A 21529-nucleotide genomic window follows, 5' to 3' on the forward strand; every position below is an offset into this window, starting at 1 on the left:
TGGAAATCTTCAATTGTACAGGTTTAGCTAAGTGAAGGTTCCCAGTATCAACCAGGATTGGTTATATTGTACTTTAGCAGCTACTGAAGAGTCGCAGTGGATTTATTGCTTGCTTTAAGAAATTCAGTCTACATCCATAAGCACAACTATAAGATCTTATTTTGTGTAAAGATGAACCAGAATGTATATTTTTGTTATTGGAATAAAACTAATATAACAAAAAATGAAAAATATCGAATTTGTAATTAAATGAGCCCACATTTCAGAAACACTGGCAGCCATCTTATTTTTTTTTCATATAAGTATCTCAGATTCCCACTTCACACTAGCAACGGGTGGAGTGTTTGTGGACTGCCAAAAACAACAGCTTATTAATGACTGGAAATTGTTCTTTAGACACTGTTATTAGCAGTTATCAGCAGAGAAAACTCAAATAGCTTTCAATTTCACCAATAGAAGGATTGTTAAGAGTTTCCAAAGAAATAACAGAAAATGTGGCTAACAATTTTTGATTTATGCTGTTTAATTGGTTACATGACTCAATCCTCTCTAGTTGCTGAACCATTCTTTCAAAACTTTCCTACTCTAAGGAGTTTGTGGATGCTACCATTTGATATTCGGCCAATTCTCACTTTAACTGAATGTACATTATTCAGTAAAACATCCAAGAAAAAGGTTATTTAAATTCTTCTTGTAAAAATTCATTGTTAGCTAATTGTCTTTCTGAACATTGTTTGCATAAGATACGAGAGTCTGATTTACAATGACTCAGAATATGAGCCGTCTACAAGTAAAAGTCTTCCAGCCCTTTTGCTTAAGTTCAATTAATTAGAGATATATAAAACTGAAAGTTGACTTGCATACTTCTACAGCAAAATGCAATGGAATAAAATGTGAATATAATAATTTGATGGAAGGAGTTCTAGACCCATTATTTTTCTTGCATGTTGCTATAAGTAACATATAATGATTTCTTCCACAAATTAAATGAAGAACTAAGCCTCAGACACTTTTTCTTTTAATTAGTGGAGACCTAGAAGATAAATATTGAATTGTACTTTTCTCATCCCAGTACAGAAACTGAGCAGGAGGAAACCATTATCATCAGCATGCTTTCCAAAGCAAAAGATTAAGAAGGAATTTTTGCAAGGAAAAAATGCATGTGGGTTGATAAGGAAAATATAATAACACCTTCAGCTGTGCTTAAGCCAAAGTTGAGTATGTTTATACACTTGGAGAAAACTTCCTGTAACTTGGACACAGCCTTTTCCGGATTGGCATTCTCTCATATTCTGCACCTCTATTGGTGTCGTGCCTTTCATTTCCTTTGGCTTCAGACAGTTTGGGAACAGCTTTTGTTTTCTTACCCTGTATAAATCAGGACATTTTTTTTTCTGAGGAGAGAAATTTGTTTGAGATAGGAAGAAAGATATTAAAAGATTTACTTAACATCTGAGGAAAATTATGATTAGGCTGTAGAAGTTACCTTTGTTTTTGCAAACAAACCTTTATGCCAAACACAATTTATAGATTGTGCAAGTTTCTCTAATCAACTTCTAAGGATTTCTAATAAGAATAAGGAAAATTTAAAGCATTATATTGCTCCTGCCTTTATAAGGCTGGCTAGTAGTGTGCAGAAATGCTGGGCATGAAAATTAGGGAAGGAAAAACCAGGAATAGCAACTTCTCAAGACCCTTGAGGCATAGAGTATACAGTAAAATAGCATTTTTATAGGCTCCATATTGGGTCTCCATATCAAATAAAATTAGAGTGAAGGGAGAAGTATGCTTGTGCATGTCTAATTATATTAGGCATTATCATAAATCTCAGAATGCCCTTTAGATAGAGTTGGACAAATGGCTTGAGGTTTTGAAATCATATCCCAAAGCTGGGAGGCCAGGGTATAATATAGACCACAATGACTTTCCAATAACATTAGAGACTTTCAGTTTTCCTTATTTAGAAATAAAATAGGCTACCAGGCTACCACTTGTTCAGTTTTTTGAACTCATGTCTTTCTATGCCTTATTTTTAAGGATTATTTGAAAGATTTCCTATCTCTGCCTCACCATTTCCATGTGCATAGATGAAGAGAAGACGCCATTGAAAGTTCTCAAAATATTTCAATATGACTCAGCCATATGTAACTTGTGTGGATGCTGGGTAATGTTTTCTGCGAAGCATCTCTTTGAAAATGTTCTGTATCAGTAGCTGCCTGATAAACAGCTGTTTTGAGACTGCTCATACTCACCTAGAAAACCATTTAGGAATGGCGACAATATGTTCTCAGATGTGTTCACTTGTCCCCTGCCTCAAACTAGATATTCCTTATGGCAGAAGGTCTTAAAGTTGCCAAGGTTGGAGACCCCTGCCTTATGGCATGGCCATAAACTGGTTAACAAAATAGCATCATATGGGTTGGAATTCGATATGCTACTACAGAATTGTTGAGGATCTTTTGAAATATAATGGATTTTTGATGCAGCTAAATTAAAGTCTTTAGGGCATATAGTTGCTGATGGTTTTGTATAGGAAAAGAAAATCCAAAACTGCAAAGGCAGAATTACAATGAGAAAATAGAATGAATATAAGAAATTTCAACCAGGTGAAAAACAAAATAAATCAACTACAACTGGGCTTCTTAAGCATTGAGAATGATACTTTTCACTACTAGGAAATGAAAAAACAATGAACAGTATGGTTTCATAGTTATGAAAGATATAGAAAGGCAGTACTTGTGGGTACAACACAATCAATAACTGATTAATGCTAGTCTTTGCAAGCGGCCCTTTCAGGTTTGACTACACTATCAATGGTAAAGGAAACAGTAGTCAAGAAATATACCACCGGCATTTGGTAAATAGCAATGAAGGTTTTGGAAAAGATACTCAAATGCTCTGATATGTCCATAGCTATCAAAATCAAAATTGTGCAAGCAATCTTGGATTTTGAAGAAGCAGGATAAAAAATATTGTTGATACTTTTAAACTTTGGTGTTGCAGACGTGGTTAGTAAATCCACAGTAACTGAATTTAAACATGCCTGGGATAAACATATATCCATCCTAAGATAAAATACAGGAAATAGTATAAGGGTAGACTAGATGGACCATGAGGTCTTTTTCTGCCGTCAATCTTCTGTTTCTAAAAATCTTGGAAATACTATGGATATCCAAACAAATAAATGGATCATAGAATTTTTGAAAATTTGAATTCTCATTTGAATTCTGATTTGAGGTACAAGACCAGACTCAGACTACCATCTTTTGAACATATTATGTGATGACCTGAAAGTCTACAATGCTGGGAAATTGAAAAGCAAAAGAAGAGGACAATCAGCAACAAGCGGGATAGACTTGATTATACCAGCAATGGGTATTCAGTAGAGAAACCTAAAGTGTAAGGCTTGGAGCAGATCATTCTGGAGAAAGTCTGTTTTATTCTTGACACTAACTAAATAGCTCATAAACAGCCAAAAAAAGATTCATGGAAAAGGAATGGTGGAAAGAAAAACTAAGAAATGAAAAAAAAAAGATTGATTTGTACTGATCATGATTGATAAATATATATCAATTCTAACAATCCATCCTGCTTAGCTGATTTGAAAGTCTTGAAGAAATAGAAACAGGAATTGTCTCACGGCTCTGGAAGGAAGTTGGATATTAATAGCTGACATTATAAGGAGCAAGGTTCTGCTATAACTGAACTCAGAAGTGTATGGTTTTTCTATTTACTTTCGCTTGGGTAAATGCAGATATGGGTTCTTGCTAGGTCGCATCGGTTTTATAGATCCATTAGTAACTTGGCAGCCTGGTCGCTGGAACTGGCAGTGACCCAGGCCTGCCACGCCCCTTAGCAAGTTCTCTTGGCACCGCTGTAGGTGCCACCACCTTGTTTTTTGCATTTGCGCATGCACAGAAGTTATGTCAAATTTATAGTTGAGATGGAAGTTGGGATCACTCTCCATCTTTCTATTATTTCTCCTGTGGCTCCTTATTTTTAGTACTGTGCATGCATATGCGCGCAATGTGTGCCTGCCCATGTGTTGCATTCCTGAGTAAACCGGAAGTAGCAGAATCTGGAACCCATCCCTGAGTAAATGCATGTTAGAATAACAGAGTTGGAAGATACCTTGGAAGTCTTCTAGTCCAACTCCCTGCTCAGGCAGGAAACCGTACAGCATTTCAGACAAATGTTGATATTAATTTTTTTTAAAAAAAAATAATACAAGTAAAACTATGTTTGAAACAACAGAGGTTGATGGTGTTCTGGGTATACTAGAAGGGAGGAAAGAAGATGAGAAGAGTTGAGAAAGAAAATAAAAACATGGAAAAATAATGAGCCACAGGAGAAATAATAGAAAGATGGAGAGTGATCCCAACTTCCATCTCACCTATAAATTTGACATACCTTGTTGTTGTACATAAACATAAAGCAACGAATTTATATATACAGTACTGCCTATATTCTTACCAAGAAAGGATAAAGGCTGTATTTCCTATCTTTGCCATGGCAATAAAGTCATTTATTCATTTCTCTACTTCTCCACAGAAAAAAACAGCAAAATGGATATAAAACTTTGTCCTATGTATTCCCAAGTTAAGCAGTTTAAGCAACCAAGTTAGTCTGCTACAATATTAGTCTTTCTCTCATGCCATGACATTTCAGCAAGAATCCTGATTCATGTGAGAAATGTTTGTGACCCTTATCTTGCCAAGAAGGCCCTACTTCCCATAAATGGTATTCCAGTGGAGTGAACAGCTTCTAATTACATCTTTAAAATGTTGTTCTCAAAAATGAAGAATGTGGGAAGAAGCTTGCTGTAATGTGCGAAGGAACCTAACACAAGTTATGAGCCATTCCTGTGTATTTTGATTTTTTTGCTTACATTATCATTAATGATGCTGTTTTGTCTCTACTATTATTTAATTACTGTATCTACGCAAAGGAGTATTTCAGCTGAAAACTTACTTTGCCAAACACTCAGAGACAAATTTAAGGCAAATCATTTCTGCCCATTACAACTTTTCAATAAAGTACATCAAACCCAAAACAATCAAAATGGCGTTTTGGAAAAGTAACAATTAAAATATACATATGCTGCCTTTTAAAAGTATGAAAATGACTTACACATACTGAATGTATAGTTTACACTAGAGACAATTCCAATATACATGCTTCTTTTACATCATATTAACTATCACGTTTGTGTGTTTAACACAAAAATGTAAACATTAAGTCTGTCTACTAAATAATTGATTCATTCTCTAGCACCAGCATTTGGACAATATTAGGCAAGGAATTCTAGTTCCAACGTATCTGGACAAAAGCAGATTAGGAAAATATGAATTAAAAAGAAGAAATATATTCCTTTCTCTGGTGGGCTACTTATTTTTATGTTCATTATCCTATATCTTGCTAATGCTTCCAGTGACAAATGTAAATAAGTCAGTATTATTCATGTTAGGTATTCTTGAATTATTTCCAATTAAAACAAAAAATGTCCATGATAATTAGTATAAAAAAGACAATTCATTTCAGAGCCTAGTCACATTTTTGTTCTACATTCTATTTTCAAATAACACTTAAATATTACAGTACATTTCAGGATGGGCACTGATGGAAAGGAAGGTAATGAAAAATATTTGGGGGAAGAAAGAAGGGTTGGAATATTTAATGTAGCCTAAAATTTAGGCTAAATTAAAGCATGGCTATTGTGATCTTAGATATGTTTAGGCATACAACTTAAATATAGTTACCGTATATACTCGAGTATAAGTTGACCCGATTATAAGCCGAGGCACCAACTTTTTGCCACAAAACCCTGGGAAAATTTATTGACCCGAGTATAAGTGGAGGGTGGAAAATGCAGTGGCTATTGGTAACTTATAAAAGTATGTCTATCTTTTTCTGTTAATATTGTCATATCTATTCCCCCTAGAAATTCTATAATCATATCCCTATCTATCTCTTCCTCTTCATATAATTTCTCATAAAATGTTTATGCTATATATTTTTTGTCAGCAATAGTTGTTTTCAGATTTCCAGTTGAGTCATACAATGTTCTATTGTTTTATCTACTTTCTGTTGGGCTAATTTTCGTCAATCGGGCTAATCTCTCCAGTTTGTTTGCAGATTCAAAGTATTTTTGTTTAGCAGTTATGAGTTTCCAAGAAATTTCTTCTTGTGTTATTAGATTTATTTCATATTTAATAATATTCAAGTCTCCTAATACTTTACAATTGTTTGGTTTATCTTGTAAAGTTTTCTCTATTTTTTGTAACTTTGTTGTTAATTTATCCAGTTTATCTTTCCTTTGATTTGTCCTTTTAATGACATATCCTATGTAAATTCCCCTTATGTAGGCCTTCATTTTGTCCCATGTATTCTGAAGTGAGGTGTTACCATCATTATTAATTTGAAGAAAATTTCCTAGTTCTTGTTGCATTATTTTAATGAATTCATTTTCTTTAATGATCGCTTGATTCAGCATCCATCTTGGTTTCATTCTCCTGCTTAGTTCTCTCCATTTCAATAATGGAGGATTATGATCAGCCCAGGCATTAGGAAGTATCTCTATATCAAGTATTTCATTAATACATTCCACATTTGCGAAGGGGCTGTGAGAGGACTTTCGCTGAGCGCTTCAGGAGTGCCTGGCCCACCTCTCCTGTGGCCCCTTCGTTGAGAATGCTTTCGCTGAGCGCTATCAGCAAAGGGGATGCAGGAGAGGTGGGGCAGGTGCTCCCGACGTGCTCTCAGCGAAGCGGCTGCAGGAGTGTTTTCACCGAGCACTTCGGGAGTGCCTGCCTTTGCTTCAGCTGGGGAGAGGCAGCACCTGCCCTGCCCCTACACAGCTTGCTCACCCAAACTGCCAATGCCTGCCAATCCTCCGCGGGTGCCATCTGCTCTGAACTGGAGTCCCTGCCAGCGCTCAGGCCATCACAGTGCCTGAGCGTTGTCAGTGACTCGAGTATAAGTCGAGGTCGGATTTTTTCAGCACATTTTTGGTGCTGAAAAACTTGACTTATACTCGAATATATACGGTATATTTGCATTTACATTTACAGATAGACTCTCACGTGTTTTGTTTGAAAACTAGATTCAAAGGCCCTATGACATCCTATAAATGTCTATTTAGAGGTAAACTCCATTGTATTCAAACTCAGGAAGTTAAAATAGGATTCTAGGCTTGGAAATATATAATTCCACTTAATGTAACTACAACTAATGCCGCTCTTGATTTCAACTGTGTAAGGATTAAGAATAACATTTCAGAATGTTAAAAAAAAATAGCGACTTTTGGAATTCAAAGAATGTATCTGCTATGAGTTCTAGTAACAATCCCAAAGCATCTAGAAAGTACTATGTAGGGGGAAAAGATCTTTGCTTGTTCTTATGTACAGTATATGGAAAATGAAAATAAAGTTTGAAAAACATAGAGCATTTGAGATTGAGGTCAATTGCCTATTATAGTGCATTTTCATGTTATGAAAATCTCCCAATTTTCCTATTTCTTTTAAATGGAAAAGGTACTCAGTTCTTTCAAATTAATCTGGTAAAGAGTTTATTTTGTGTTGTTTAACAACTACCTCAACCATATTTCAAAAGGCTTTTGATGAGTTGCAGAGTTACAATCAGTTTATGTTGCGTACAAGTTGCAGCATAGCCTAAAGGCAGAAAGGTAGGAAAGACAGTCTTAGTTGGGTATAAGAAAAAGTGGTGATTACCAAAATCTAGGGACTTTCAGCTACATACTATTCTGTAGCCATAATTGTTACATTAAATTAAATTTGAATTTTTAAAGAGTGAAAATGTCCTTTCTTCTAAACAGATCAGATAGATATTAAACAACTCTCAGAAAGTGAAAAATCTTTAATTTCTAGGAAACATGCCTTGTATCTCCCTGGATGAACGATTGTGAAGGATATCACATCTAAAAGTAGAAAAATAAAATAACACCCCCCAACTCCATGTTTATTAAGGACATAACCAATCCCATTTGAAGCAGTTTGCTAATTTTACAATTGCCATACACAAATGCTGCGTCAGCCCTGAAAAATTAATGTTAACATGTTAACACTTTTTTTAAAAAAATGATATAATTCATTTAGGAATTTTTACTCCTAGCTCCTCTTTGCAAGTGCAGTTGAGCTTTTCCAGCTGCATTAAGAAGGTCTCAGCATTTTCACAATTCTGTGTCAGCCACAACCTGAGGCTTCGTTTGGTGTCCATTTTTTGAGGATGGTTGGCCAGTTCCATTTTCCCGAGTCCGTCCATTGAGATTTGGTTTATCCTGCAGGTCAGGCTGTTCTTGAGAGGCTACAGGGATCTCAGCGTTGCCGTGGCTATCATTTTCAATGTAATAAGGATCTTCACCCTAAAGGGATTAGAGGTATAAATAATAAGAAAATTCAGAGTTAGACAAAGCTGTTCAAAGGTCAACAAAATGATTTAGATTCTATATAGAAAATAAAATAAATATCCTTTCAGGGATTTAGAAAAGTATATTAAGATAATATTGTTGATGGAGTGAACAGGGAGGCTTTGTTCTGTATTGCTATGTGATCAATGATAATAATACAAATAGTTTGAATATAAACTTGTCAATAAAATGAGAGGTTGGAACAAATACTGAGAATCTGAATGAAGCTTCTTTAATGTCTAGCCTGGAATCTAGGATTTGGAGCAGAAAAATTATTCATAGCTTACTTCCAGATTTTTTTAAACTGGAAGCACCAGGAAATTAATCTAGAATTGTTTTGCTCAAGGAGAGATGTTTTAGCAATAAGCTAGGAAATATCCCCATGGATTGTAAGAGGTCTTGCTCTGACTCTTTGCCCCATGATATGATTCATGCACAAACTCACCTGCATCTATATTCTTGATTGTAGAGATTGACAATAATAATACTAATTTGCAGTAATAGCATGATAGTCTAATTTCTAAAAGCTAATGTAGTCTACATAATGTTTAGGTCAATAAGAAAATATATTGAATGACAGGCCATCCATTAGCTATCATTGTGTTGACATTGACATTGATTTTGTCAAGAGTTTATACTACTAAATGGTACTATACTGCTTTGGATTCAGGTCTGGGAAAAGAACAGCTTCTGTAAGGTGTTGCAGGTGCTTCTCCAAAATGTTCTAAAATATCTTTTGAAAATTGTCTATGAAACTCTACCGAGCTCTAAGTTTGCATTCTGCGTTAATGAAGGTGACTTACAGAAATTCATTGTATGAAAGTGCTTATTTAAAGAGAAAGGTATTTTTCTTAAAGAGAAACTCTTAAAAACCAACAAGAAAAAAGTCATGCCCCACAAATTTTGCAAAATCATTAGAGTTCATTATCTCAATGGCTCCAACTATTTGTATTCCAATATTCCTATATTATCTCAACAAAAGATTTTCCTGGGAACTTATATGTGCAGTCAACTTACATTGACTGAAACCTCATGAATATTATTAACGTAAAAGTATCAGGTAAGTGAATTAAGTGATCTTTCCCATTTTTTTTTACTTCATTTTATCTTCTTGCTTTGGGAATAATGTTTTTACATCTCCAATATTAAAAAAAAATTGATTACAGTTGCAGTTATATATTTAGCTGACATAGTTAAAATCAAAAGCTTGCCAGCAAGCCTAGAGATAGAAGAAACAGAAATTGAAACTAACAAGTGAATTAAGAATTTTCCCCCTTTTATTTCAATTCCTTATTTCATCATTTGGTGGTAAAATCATAGGGAAAGGTTTTAGTGCAGCAGAAGTAATAGAAGAAAATTCAATCTGAATTTAAAGCAGCAGGATATTGGGAAAATTATAATTTATTTATTTATTTGTATTTATATTCCGCCCCTCTCCGGGGATTCCTATTAGATGGTGTTTGTAAATTGTTTAATCTTACTGTTGAAAAAAGTAAGCATAACATGAAATTGTAGAGTATTTTATAGAAATGAGTGCAGCACTTTATAGTAATGGAAGAATAGCAATCCCGTCATTTTTCTCTGCAAATTCTGTTACATGCCTTGAGCGTTCTACTTGTTCTACCAACTATAAGCACTAACCAGCCTTTCTCCCATGGGACTCCAGCTTCGTCGTCTCATAAAATAATATCCAGCCAATCCCAAAAATCCCAACAGCAGGCCGGTGGTGACCAAGGCAATAAGGGTCCCCCGAGAATGGACCTGGTGAATCTCAATGCGTTCTTGCTTGTGGGATTTTATCCCAAGCTAAAAGGAAAAACAACAAAATAGAATTGAAGGAAGGAAGCATAAAAACACCTGTCAGAAAACAAACAGCAGAAAGGATAGACTTTTAAAGGTCATTCATCATGTCCTACCCCATACAGCTTATGTCTTTTAATAAAATGTATTACACAGAAAAGGTGCTCCCTCTGAAGTTTTTGTACCCTAGTCTAATACAGCTACCTCCTATGTCAGATACCTTGAAGTCTTTGACTTTGAAATATTCTCACATCTTGTTTAAACAAGACATTGCAGGCATTAGGAAAAGACAACATAACAGCTCCAAATTGTTTAGTGAGTTAAAATATCCACTTTATGGGGAAGTGGGGCTGACAAAATGCCCTATTAAATCTTAAAAACAAAGCCTTTAAAAAGCAGTTTAAAAATAAGTTCTTACTAAAGATTGAAGGTTCTATAATAGTTGGTCATTTACCTTTCTGAGCTGATAGCTTCCTGGAAGAGTGGAAGAGGCAGACTTAGCCTCCTCTGGGAATGATGGGTTATGTGATACTTGGGCAGCCGCTTAAAAACATCCCAAGAAATTTGTACATTATTGCTATTAAATATTTCACATGTGCTAGTGTAAGCAATAACTTGTTGCATATAATACAGACTAATTCTTTATATCATGGTATGACATTAGGTCTGAGGTAGACTTACAGTGTATAAAGTAAGACAGAGATAGATAATTAGCAAAAAAAAACACATTTGAAGGGAATGCAGAAAATGATCAGGCACAAAAGGAGAGGACTTACAGCCATAAACTACAGACAGATTGGGCACATGTGCCATATTTCAGGCTAGACAAGTACATTGGGAGTAAAGGAAATACAATAATAAAAGGATGTGGTTTGAGGAAAAGGAAGAGGATTATATAAGAAAGAGCAAACCAGTGTAAACAACCATCCACCAGTGCAATAAATTTTATACTCACGTAAACCTACATAAATAAATTCTAATTCTAATTCAAAAGTGAGGCACAATAGGTGGAAGTGTATTGTCCATTTTGGGAGGAAAATTGCAGCAATATAAAAGAAAACCCCATCAAATCTCTTAATCCAAAGTAATTCAAAGCACTTCATTCACTGTGATTCTTTCAAACGATTCAAGAATTCAGTCTGAAGATTCAGTGTGAAAGTGTGAGTTGCTGAATCTTCTGGAAATTGAATTACACAGCTTCAAGATATTACGCATGTTTGGGAAAATATTTTGGAAAGCGAGAAGTCCTGCATACTTCATATGTTTTGTATGTTATATTACAACACAAAGGATGCGATTTTTGGAAATTCTTGGAATTTCTTTTGCACTATGTAATAGAACATGGCACATCTTGACAGCTGTTTACGCCTTTATTGAATGAAACAACTCCATGAAAACAGTTTCACTTTGTCTTCTGAAATATTCTCTGGCGATTCTGATAGCTAAAAGTGGTTTCTTTACAGGGAGGAGGATACTGTAGATGCCCAGAAGCCTTTTCTGCCCAATGGAACTTTTGGTTGACATTTTAAGTTGATAATACTTAGAAAATGCATATTGCTTATTGCTTAAAAGTGTTTCATTGTGTTTTCTAAAAATAGCAAGTTGGAAATTGTTTGGGAAATTCCCACAGTTAATTGCTTGTTACAATCATTTTATTATTAAATTATAGATATTTCATTCCAAATTCTTTGTGAAAAATTTCACTGCTCATCTACATGATTTTAATCATATAGAATACTATACAGATTTTGTAATATTTTAGCTTTTAATTTTTTTTTCCTGTCTCACCCAACTCCTATATATAAAAGCATGAATACATTACCGCTTTCAAATCTGGTTGCTTGTCATCCAGAAAACCACACAATGCTTCTGCACCTATATTTTCTAAAGCAGAGAAAACTTAAATTTACTTTCACACAACATTGGAATTATTTATCAAGTAAAGCAGCCTTAACAATGTTTACATTATCACTTGCACAGGTTTTATTCAAAGTTATATCTGGCTTATATAACTTGTGGTTGATTAAATAAGTCACAATTGACTAGAGCAGTGATGGCAAATCTTTTTTCCCTTGGGTGCCGAAAGAGTTTGTGCATGCCCTGTCACACATGCGTGAATGCCCACACCCATAATTTAATGCCTAAGGACAGTGAAAACATCTTTCCCCACCCCCCGGAGGCCCTCTGGAGGCCAGAAATGGCTTGTTTCCCAACTTCTGGTCGGCCCAGTTGGCTCATGTTTCGCCCAACCTAGGCTCCAAAGGCTTCCCTGGAGCCTCCCTCCAGAGTCTCTCTGGGAGCCAAAAATGCCTCCCCAAAACCTCTGTGCGAGCCAAAGATCAACTGGCCAGCACACACATGCACGTTGGAGCTGAGCTAGGGCAACAGCTCGAATGCCAGCAGATATGGCTCCACATGCTACCTGTGGCACCTGTGGCACCTGTGCCAAAGGTTTGCCATCACTGGACTAGAGTGATAAACATAGCATCATCATATGCTATTGATACATAGTATGTACCATAGCCATGAGTAGATATGCGGTAGAAGTGTTAACTGACTCCATGGAGATTGTTTGGATCTGGATGAGGAACATACTTTAATTGAATGCCTCCAATAAGGAGTGGCTTTGGATTTGCAAATCTAACGATTGCAGGGAAAATCCATTTCTTAAAACTCTAAACAGGTTGTATTTCTTTGTTCAAAAATTGTTTTTAACTTCAGAACTCTCCTGTTTGAATACCAGATAAAACATTTTTGTACAATTACAACTATTTCTTCCTGGATTTGGAGGACTTCCTCATAGGCACTAAAGCTCTAGTCACTTCTATTAGATCATGGGTGTCAAACTCATGGCATCATGTTGTTGTCATGTGATGTTTCATAACATTTTCCTAATTTATGGAGGTGGGGTGGGCGTGGCCATTATTGCAGAATGCTCAACATGGGATGACTCTTGAAAAACCTGTGGCTTCTGCAGAATGAAGTAGCTGCAGTATTAATGGGAGTTGCCTTGATTTCCAACTGAATTCTGGGTGTGGTTTAAGGTGGTGGTTGCCACATTTAAACCTATACAGATCTGATCCTGTTATCTGGCCAACTTCTTCTTAATTCATTCGGTTGTCCAAACAAATGAAATAGTATAGCAATTGCAATAGACTTAGATTTATAGTACTGCTCCATAGTGCTTTATAGCACTATCTGGGTAGTTCACAATGTAAACATATTGCCCCCAATAATCTGGGTCCTCATTTTACTGACCTTGGAAAGATGATAGACTGAGCCAATCTTGAGCTGGTCAGGATTTAACTCCTGACAGTGGGCAGAGTTAGCATGCAAATACTGCATTCTAATCACTGTGTCACTGTAGCTCATAAATAAATAAATTCAGCTCTTCCACATTTTATTTCTCCAAGATTATACCTGATGTGGCCCTAGACCGGTGATGGTGAACCTTTTCGGCACTGAGTGCGCAAACCAGAACACGCACACACACGCCACCATAGCACTGGAAAACCAAAGACCAGCTGGCTGGTGCACATGCATGCTCTGGAAACTAGAAGATCAATTGGTGAAGGCAGGTATGCTCACAGGAAGGGCTCTGTATGCCACCTGGACTTCCGGTATCTGGTGCATGCATGCACATGTGGTGCGCAAAGACAAGCTGGCCAGCATGCATATGTGTGCTGAAACACCAGAAACCCGAAGACCAGGTGACCGGCACATGCATGCATACTGGCCAGCTGGTCTTTGGATTTCTGGTGCTCTGCCACATGTGAATTCCAGCTGGCTGGCATGCATACACCAAAAGCAGAAGAATAAATGGCAACAGTGTACATGCCCACAGAGAGGGCTCTGCGTACCATGTCTGGCACGCATGCCATAGTTTCACTATCACGGCAAGTAATGGGCAGCCAAAATTTGTACTGCCACAATGTGGGTGTGGCTTATTTTGTAGGTGTGACTTAATGGTCATGTGACTGGGTAGGAGTGGCTTGCCAGCCATTTGGCCAGGTGGGAGTGGCTTGAACGATCATAATCATTCAAGTGAACTATTAAATCGTCGCCTTACAACCTTACTGGTGTTGCTCGCTGGGGTGACAATTTGCTTTGTGTTTCCCATGCTGTCCTTCCTGGGTCGCCTCCCCTGCCTCAGGCTGGGTAGCTAGGCGCATTGGTGCTGCCAGAAGCATAAATGCTTCCAGTGCCGCTTCCAGCCATGCCTTCTGATTGCACCTCAGGTGGGAGGTGGCCGCGGGAGGCTGGAGGGGAGCTGGGCAGGAGAGAGGGAAGCTCATCTGAAGCCGGTAGGAAAGAAAGTGGAAAAAAGCAAGGATCGCAGAAGCAGGGTAAAAAGGAGAGCTGAGCCGAGACCAGTAATCCAGGAAGTAACAGCCGCCAATTAGCTGGAGCTGTGCACGCAACTTCATTTCCGCCGGTGGAACTGTGTTCCACCCAGTCCTGCCTGCTGCCCACCCCTGATCATGGCCCTAGAGGCAAGCATTCTTTGAAACTTCATTCCAGTGGAAATATTACATCATTCTTAGGCTCTAAGAAAACTTTGAAAATAAACTCATTTTGTCTTGCACTTGAAAAAGTTTTTTTTTAATTGAAATATGAAACACACTTTATGTGTGCTTCTAGAAAATAATTATATGTATTTAAGGATTTGAGAAGGATTTATCTGTTTACCTCTGTTCAGCTGCCATGGGAATGGACAAAATTCAAGGATAATAAAAATAAATAAGTATACGGTTTACAAATAAAACTGAATATGTTTACACAAATTTAATAAATGCATTATTAAATAAAATAATAAAATAAAACCAAATAACATTATGGCCCATGTAATCTGTGAATCCAGTCAGATTTTCCTATTAGCATTTGAATGTTGTTGTAACATATACCATCTATTGTTCTGAATTTAATAATGGCAGGGAGGTGGGAGAGTTTATAGTTTTTACTTGCTGCTGGCCACAACATTTAGCTGATTTTGAAAAAGCTAATCTGGGATAGACTGGTTATCACTTAGATATGAGACCATAAGGAAATTCCATGGCTGTAAACTAACTGGGCAGTAAACTAAAATGAGTTCCTTAACACTTCCTGACCTTAATTTAGTGTTGAATAGAAGTTAACACGTAACTGAGGACACCTAATATATTTTGAAATGGTTGGTTTTTCAAATACTTTCTGCATTCCCACACCTCAATCTAGGGATGAAGAAGATAGCAAAAACATCGGGTTTACTTATCTTGCAAACCCATAATTGCTGGATTGGGGCTAAATGTATTATACTGTATATAAGATTTGTTGAATCAGCCAAAGGTAAAATAATAGTTTCACGCAACATGTGAAATACAGTCAATCTTAGCAAGTCACTTATGGCTTCTATCCAGTTTGATTACAAGCTATAATAAATCAGTTCAACTAACCTGTATTGTTAACTGCAAGCAACAACATGCAGTGGTGATTCTTATCGGAGATGGCCAGTTCAATAAGACACGGCACTTCTTTTTTTTTACAAACCAATTTGCTCAGTCCCTCCCCTTTGTTTTTTTTAAAGCTCTCCTAAAAAAAAAAGAAGAAGACAAAACAGAATTACTGTTGAAAACATTTTTCATCATTTGTTTTTCTTTACATTTATTCAACATCAAGTGGCATATTAATTATCACTGGCTTCTATAAACATACCAATATTCCCATGAGCTAAAGTCTATTCCCCACTAGCATCTATTTGTGGATTTCTTGGCTCAAAATCTACAAAGGTTAAGATAAACCATAAACATTAAGATAAACCATAAACATTAAGAACAATTTTCCAAGAAAGCACAGCAATTCCATTTATGGAATCCCTATTTCCTACTATGACCATCAAAAGTACATGCAATGTAATATTCTTTATACTAAATTAATGTGTACATTTCTAAAAATGGGACCGATTGTGTGAATTAAAGCATGTGAAAGCAGAGCTACAGTAATTAAGTCAGAGTTTAGAGCATGTTTTAGATATATGCTTGGGATTCTTAATTTGCTCCACTGAAGTGTAGTGGATGAAAAGGACTACATGTCCAGTTATTAAAACATTATAATAAATCAAAATAGAGAGAATATATAATGAAATATTTGTCAACACATTTCTGTTGATACTGATTACTAATTAAATAGAATCTTTAGTTGCTGATTAAATAAGCAATGTCATTATAACAATTCATTATGCAACTATGTCCTAAATGAGCCAAGGCACTCTTAATGTTTCGAAGATATGAGCACCGTGTCCTTTTTCACTGTTACCAGGCAGGAGATGAGGGAAATAACAAGCACAGACTTGGCCTTCCTGTTTCAGAAATGCCTTGAGTATTTCAAATGGTTCTTTCATGGCACATTTTGCAAGGATAAAATCTTCCCACATAAAGATTAAAATAAAATGTCGCCTTTCCCAAACAGTTGTGAAGGAGACAGGAAGAAAAGTGTGAGGCTGTAGTTATTTTTCTCCCCCTCCACTTGGTCAATTTGGACATCAAAGGAAAGGCATAGGTCAAGGTCAGACTCAGAAGAGCTAGAGCTAAAATAATAATCTAAAGCAATTTAGAAATATAGGCTGGTTCAATGTGTTGGAAAAAATATTGAGTCTTCCTGACTCTGGTTGTTGACTATTTCATATCCAGTATACAGTATATTCAAGTAATAAAACTTTCTTCTTTAATTTTTTTCTAAACTGTTTCTAATTTCTTCTACAAACTGTTGTGGAACTTGGGGAGGATGAGATTCTGTTCACAAGCACAATAATTATATAAAAACTAACTAGAATGATGTCAAATTTGCCCTAGAAAGAGAAGCAGGTAAAAGAAAGTTATAAGATGGGCTGTATATGCTTGAGAGCTGAAGAGAAAAAACACTCCTGGTAAATTCCCCCTATACCCCCTTATGGGAAAGGCAATTAGACAGCTGCTAAAATCTTTCCTCCTCCCCTCAGAGTAGGATATATGCAATCCATGTTCTACAGCAAACATATACAAACAAAATTTTACTGTTGGGGCAACAAGGGAACAAAATACCTTTTTTTCATGTTGTGTCTATATGGAAAGATCTTAATCTTCCTGAAATTCTGCCCTGCTTTAAATTCACAGGTAGTATTATTACCACAGGTGGGTTGCTCCTGGTTTGGACTGGTTCTATAGAACTAGTAGTGGGAATTTCCCCCCGTTTGCCAAACTGGAAATGATCACTGGTTGGCCATGCCCTAAAACTGGCTCTAATTGCAGTGCCATAGTTGGTACTATTTTGTTTGTTGCTTCTGCATATGTGCAGAAGCTTGGTTTTTGGCACTGCGCATGCGTGCACCCACGAATCGTGGGAGTAAGTGAACCAGTGGCAAGGTAAGTTAGATCCCAGTTGAATGCTACGAATAAACAATCTGTAATCATCAGTACTTCCTCTTAAGTAAAACCAAATAATCAGTTATTCCCTTAAGTAAAATAAAAATATAAATATCTGTCTGTCCATCCATCTAAATAGCTATCAGGGATAAATCTTTCATCCCAGTCTACTTTGAGTTACATATAATCCTTGTTTAGCTATCACAATTGGACACAAGTAGCTCAATTATTAAGCAAAGCAGTTGCTAAGTGAAAATGCAAATATCCTTAAGTCTTACTTCAGCTTTTCTTTTCTTTACAGATCTGCAAAAATCCTAACAACATGGATTGTTTGTCAAGTTATGTTTTCATCATTGTCATAACTGTCTGAGCCAGTCACCCAATGAGAATTCCTTGTACAGTGATACCTCGTCTTACAAACACCTCGTCATATGAACTGTTCGAGATACGAACCCGGGGTTTAAGATTTTTTGCCTCTTCTTCTGAACTATTTTCACCTTACATACCCACCACCGCCACTGGGATGCCCCACCTCAGAACCTCCGTTGCCAGGCGAAGGCTCCCCCCATTGGGAAACCCTGTCTCCAGACTTCTGTTGCCAGCAAAGCGCCCATTTTTGCGATGCTGGGATTCCCCTGATGGGATTCCCCTGCAGCATCGCAAAAACACAGAAGTCTGGAGGTGGGGTTTCCCATGGAGGGGAGCCTCAGGGGAATCCCAGCAGCGCAAAAACAGGTGCTTCGGCTGGCAAAAGGGGTGAATTTGGGGCTTGCACGCATTAATTGCTTTTCCATTGATTCCTATGGGAAACATTGTTTCATCTTACAAACTTTTCACCTTACGAACCTCATCCCGGAACCAATTAAGTTCATAAAACAAGATATCACTATATATAACTTCTTACTGGCTGGGGAGATTCATGGGTAGATAGTGTACGATTTTATATCGATCCATTTAAGATCTGGGATATCAATTCATACCTTCAGATGGTTTAATTGGCTTTAGAAAAATCTCAAATGGTGATATAATGTGCCCCAATGGAATAAACAAAAGCTACATCATTGAAATAAAAATGTAAACAATCACAGAATGCATTATGCAAGGGAAATGGAAGAATGCAAATAAAACCTAACAAAAACCATTCCCACAAATATTAGTTTGGGATACTGAGGAAAAACACTCATGGTTTTTTTTTCTTTTTTTGTGGAAAGAATTTTTGAAAGGATGTCAGAGTTTCCTTTCTAGTGAATTGGACCAGTTTACTGGAAAAAGACTGCCAGAAAGACAAACAAGTGAAAAGGTTCATTCTATCTATTTGTGGCTCAGACGCAGCAATCAGTCTTAAAAATAATGCATAAGACGAAGAAAGAAGGCCTGATCCCAGTTTCCAGTAAAAATTAGCCACGAGAGTAAGCTGCAAATTGTATGTATGTTCAGGACAACAATACATTATAGTATCTTTTCAGTTTCTGCAGAACCAAGAAACATAGGTGCACATCATCACCTTCCACCAATATGTATCAGCTGCCATTGGTGGAAGCTGATGAAATATTTAGGTACTAGATTTGAGTAATAATGATTACTATAAAACAATAAATTAAAAGGTGACATTTAAGTTTATATATGGAATATTCACTCATGCAACTTCTTTTGCTTGAAATGGTTTCAGATTTCATTCTCGTATATATGCAATCTATTATATATATAATTTAAATATGAATTTTATAATAGATTCATGTTCATCATACCATTATGATATCATCATCATCCAAGTTTCTTCCAATAGCATGCATGGTCATTACAATTAAAGGAAATATTGTGACCTGGGTTATTAGTCATCCATTAAAAATTCCTGTTAATGGGGGAAAACATCTCTGTCCATATACCAGTGAATAAAAACAATGTTTCTGATGGAAATCAAATACTGGTTTGTGACTTCCTTTTATAGAATATATTATAGTGCTCCATATTGACAAATTAATGTTCACAATTCATTAGTTAGTTAATAACAATTTTTTGCTTATTAAATATTTTTGTTTGAATGCTACATACTGCCTTATTAGCCAGTACAGCACTATAGTTTAGAAAAATCTACAAACCATTACTAATATCATAATTATTATTGTTATTGAATTGTTATTGAACAATATTACTCAGTTTTAGCATTGGGAATATGCTAACGTGATTTCTAAGGCTTATAAGCAGTGGTGGGTTCTAACTTATCTTGCTGCAAATTTGCTTCCTCCCACGCCATGTGGCCATACCTCATGGGTGCCCCCCCCAAAGCAAAAAAACAAGATGTGCAGTCTATGTGCAGTGGTGGAAACTCGGTTTCTGTGCATGCACAGAAGAAAAAAAATCAGCAAAAAATCTCCCCCCCCCCCCCCAAAAAAAAAGATGATGGCCTCCATGGACCAGCACCGACCGAACCAGTTCTGTGATATCTACGTGATGTCATCAGCATTTTGCTACTGGTTCTATAGAACTGATGCAAACCAGGAGAAACCCACCGCTGCTTACAAGCCTTTATGAAAAGTTGTGATGACAAAGAACTTCAGTCAAATGGCTATTTCTGTACAAGATTGACATCCTGATTCATTTAGGCAGCTTTCCTAATTTGATGTCTTCTAGATGTATCAGAAATTCAGGTTCCATGCTTTCCAATCAATAATTTCAATATATACATTACTGGCAATGTGTGAAAAAACGGCATTGGTGTAGAATGCCTAGGAAATCTATAGAGTGGATGACTTTTTAGGCAAAGTATGGAATGTTTGTATTATTTTAATATTAATTTATTTTATTTTATTTATTTATTTATTTTGTTCAATTCACAATAATACACAATGAAGGTAATAGAGGACACCTTCGAGGAAATAGAATTAGAGAAAGAATAGAAGAGAGAGTATAGGATAAAATAATCAATGAGAGAATAGAAGAAAGATATAGGGATAGAAGAGAAGATATATGGGATATAGGAGAGACAATAGGACAGGGGTTGGAAGGCACTCTAGTGCACTTATGCACGCCCCTTACTGGCCTCTTAGGAATCTGGAGAGTTCAACTGTGGACAGTCTAAGGGTAAAATGTTGGGGGTTAAGGGATTATGCAGAATGCCAAAAGCTATTTAGGCAAAACATGAAAAGAGAATCATGAAAAGAGTTATGATTAGGACTAACATATGGTATATGAAAATGAAAGAAGAAATTCAAAATAAAGTACAGGACTTTCTTACAGAAAAAAGTATGTCAAAAGACCAGTATTGAGCTACTTGTTGCAACAAGGAAAGCAAGAATGGCATTTTAAGGGGAGTATTTTATAGTTTGCCATTTTTCCTTTTGGCATAGCATAGGAATGTGTGACAGCATTTCATATTTTGAAGTCTCATTTTTGGTATTCTATACATTTCTTAGGGCATTCTGATCTGTGATGGCACAGTGATTAGAGTGCAGCATTGCATGCTACTTAAGCTAACTGCTAGCTGAAGTTCAAATCTCACCACCGGCTCAAGGTTGACTCAGCCTTCCATGCTTCCGAGTTTGGCAAAATGAAGACCCGGATTGATGGGGGAAATATGCTAATTCTGTATACTGCTTAAAAGCACTATGAAGCAGTAAATAAGTCTAAATGCTATTGCTATTCTATAAAATGCCTAATTTCACACATTTGCAGAAACATACAGTATAAATTATGTCAATTCTGCAGAGGAGTAATCGTGGTTCTTAATCATATACAGTAACTAAAATAATAACGATCCATCTGATAAAACTTCCCTAATACTGATCCCCAATACAGTGTAAATGAATGGAGCTAAATTAATGTAGCTAACCAGCATTTTGTTATCACAATGCTAAATAAATATTAACACAAGTGTGTGTTATTTTTTTGCTTAAATATCACCCACCAGGTGGCGCCTATGCTATAAAAG

At 36.4% G+C, this 21529-nt stretch overlaps 1 protein-coding gene across 1 annotated transcript in view; it reads right to left on the reverse strand.

Annotated features, from left to right (window-relative positions):
• Positions 1–4503: 4503 nt before the first annotated feature.
• CD34 (CD34 molecule) overlaps positions 4504–21529 on the reverse strand; it is a 41983-nt gene continuing 24957 nt past the window's right edge. The window contains exons 5-8 of the mRNA XM_070745589.1: positions 15658–15793; positions 12048–12109; positions 10067–10231; positions 4504–8380 (exon numbers count right to left, since the gene is read on the reverse strand). Of these exons, the coding sequence (XP_070601690.1) occupies positions 8189–8380; positions 10067–10231; positions 12048–12109; positions 15658–15793 (555 nt within the window). The 3' untranslated portion in view covers positions 4504–8188. The remainder of the gene's footprint in view (positions 8381–10066; positions 10232–12047; positions 12110–15657; positions 15794–21529) is intronic.

Source organism: Erythrolamprus reginae, chromosome 3, assembly GCF_031021105.1.
Source record: "Erythrolamprus reginae isolate rEryReg1 chromosome 3, rEryReg1.hap1, whole genome shotgun sequence".
Lineage (NCBI taxonomy): Eukaryota > Metazoa > Chordata > Lepidosauria > Squamata > Dipsadidae > Erythrolamprus > Erythrolamprus reginae.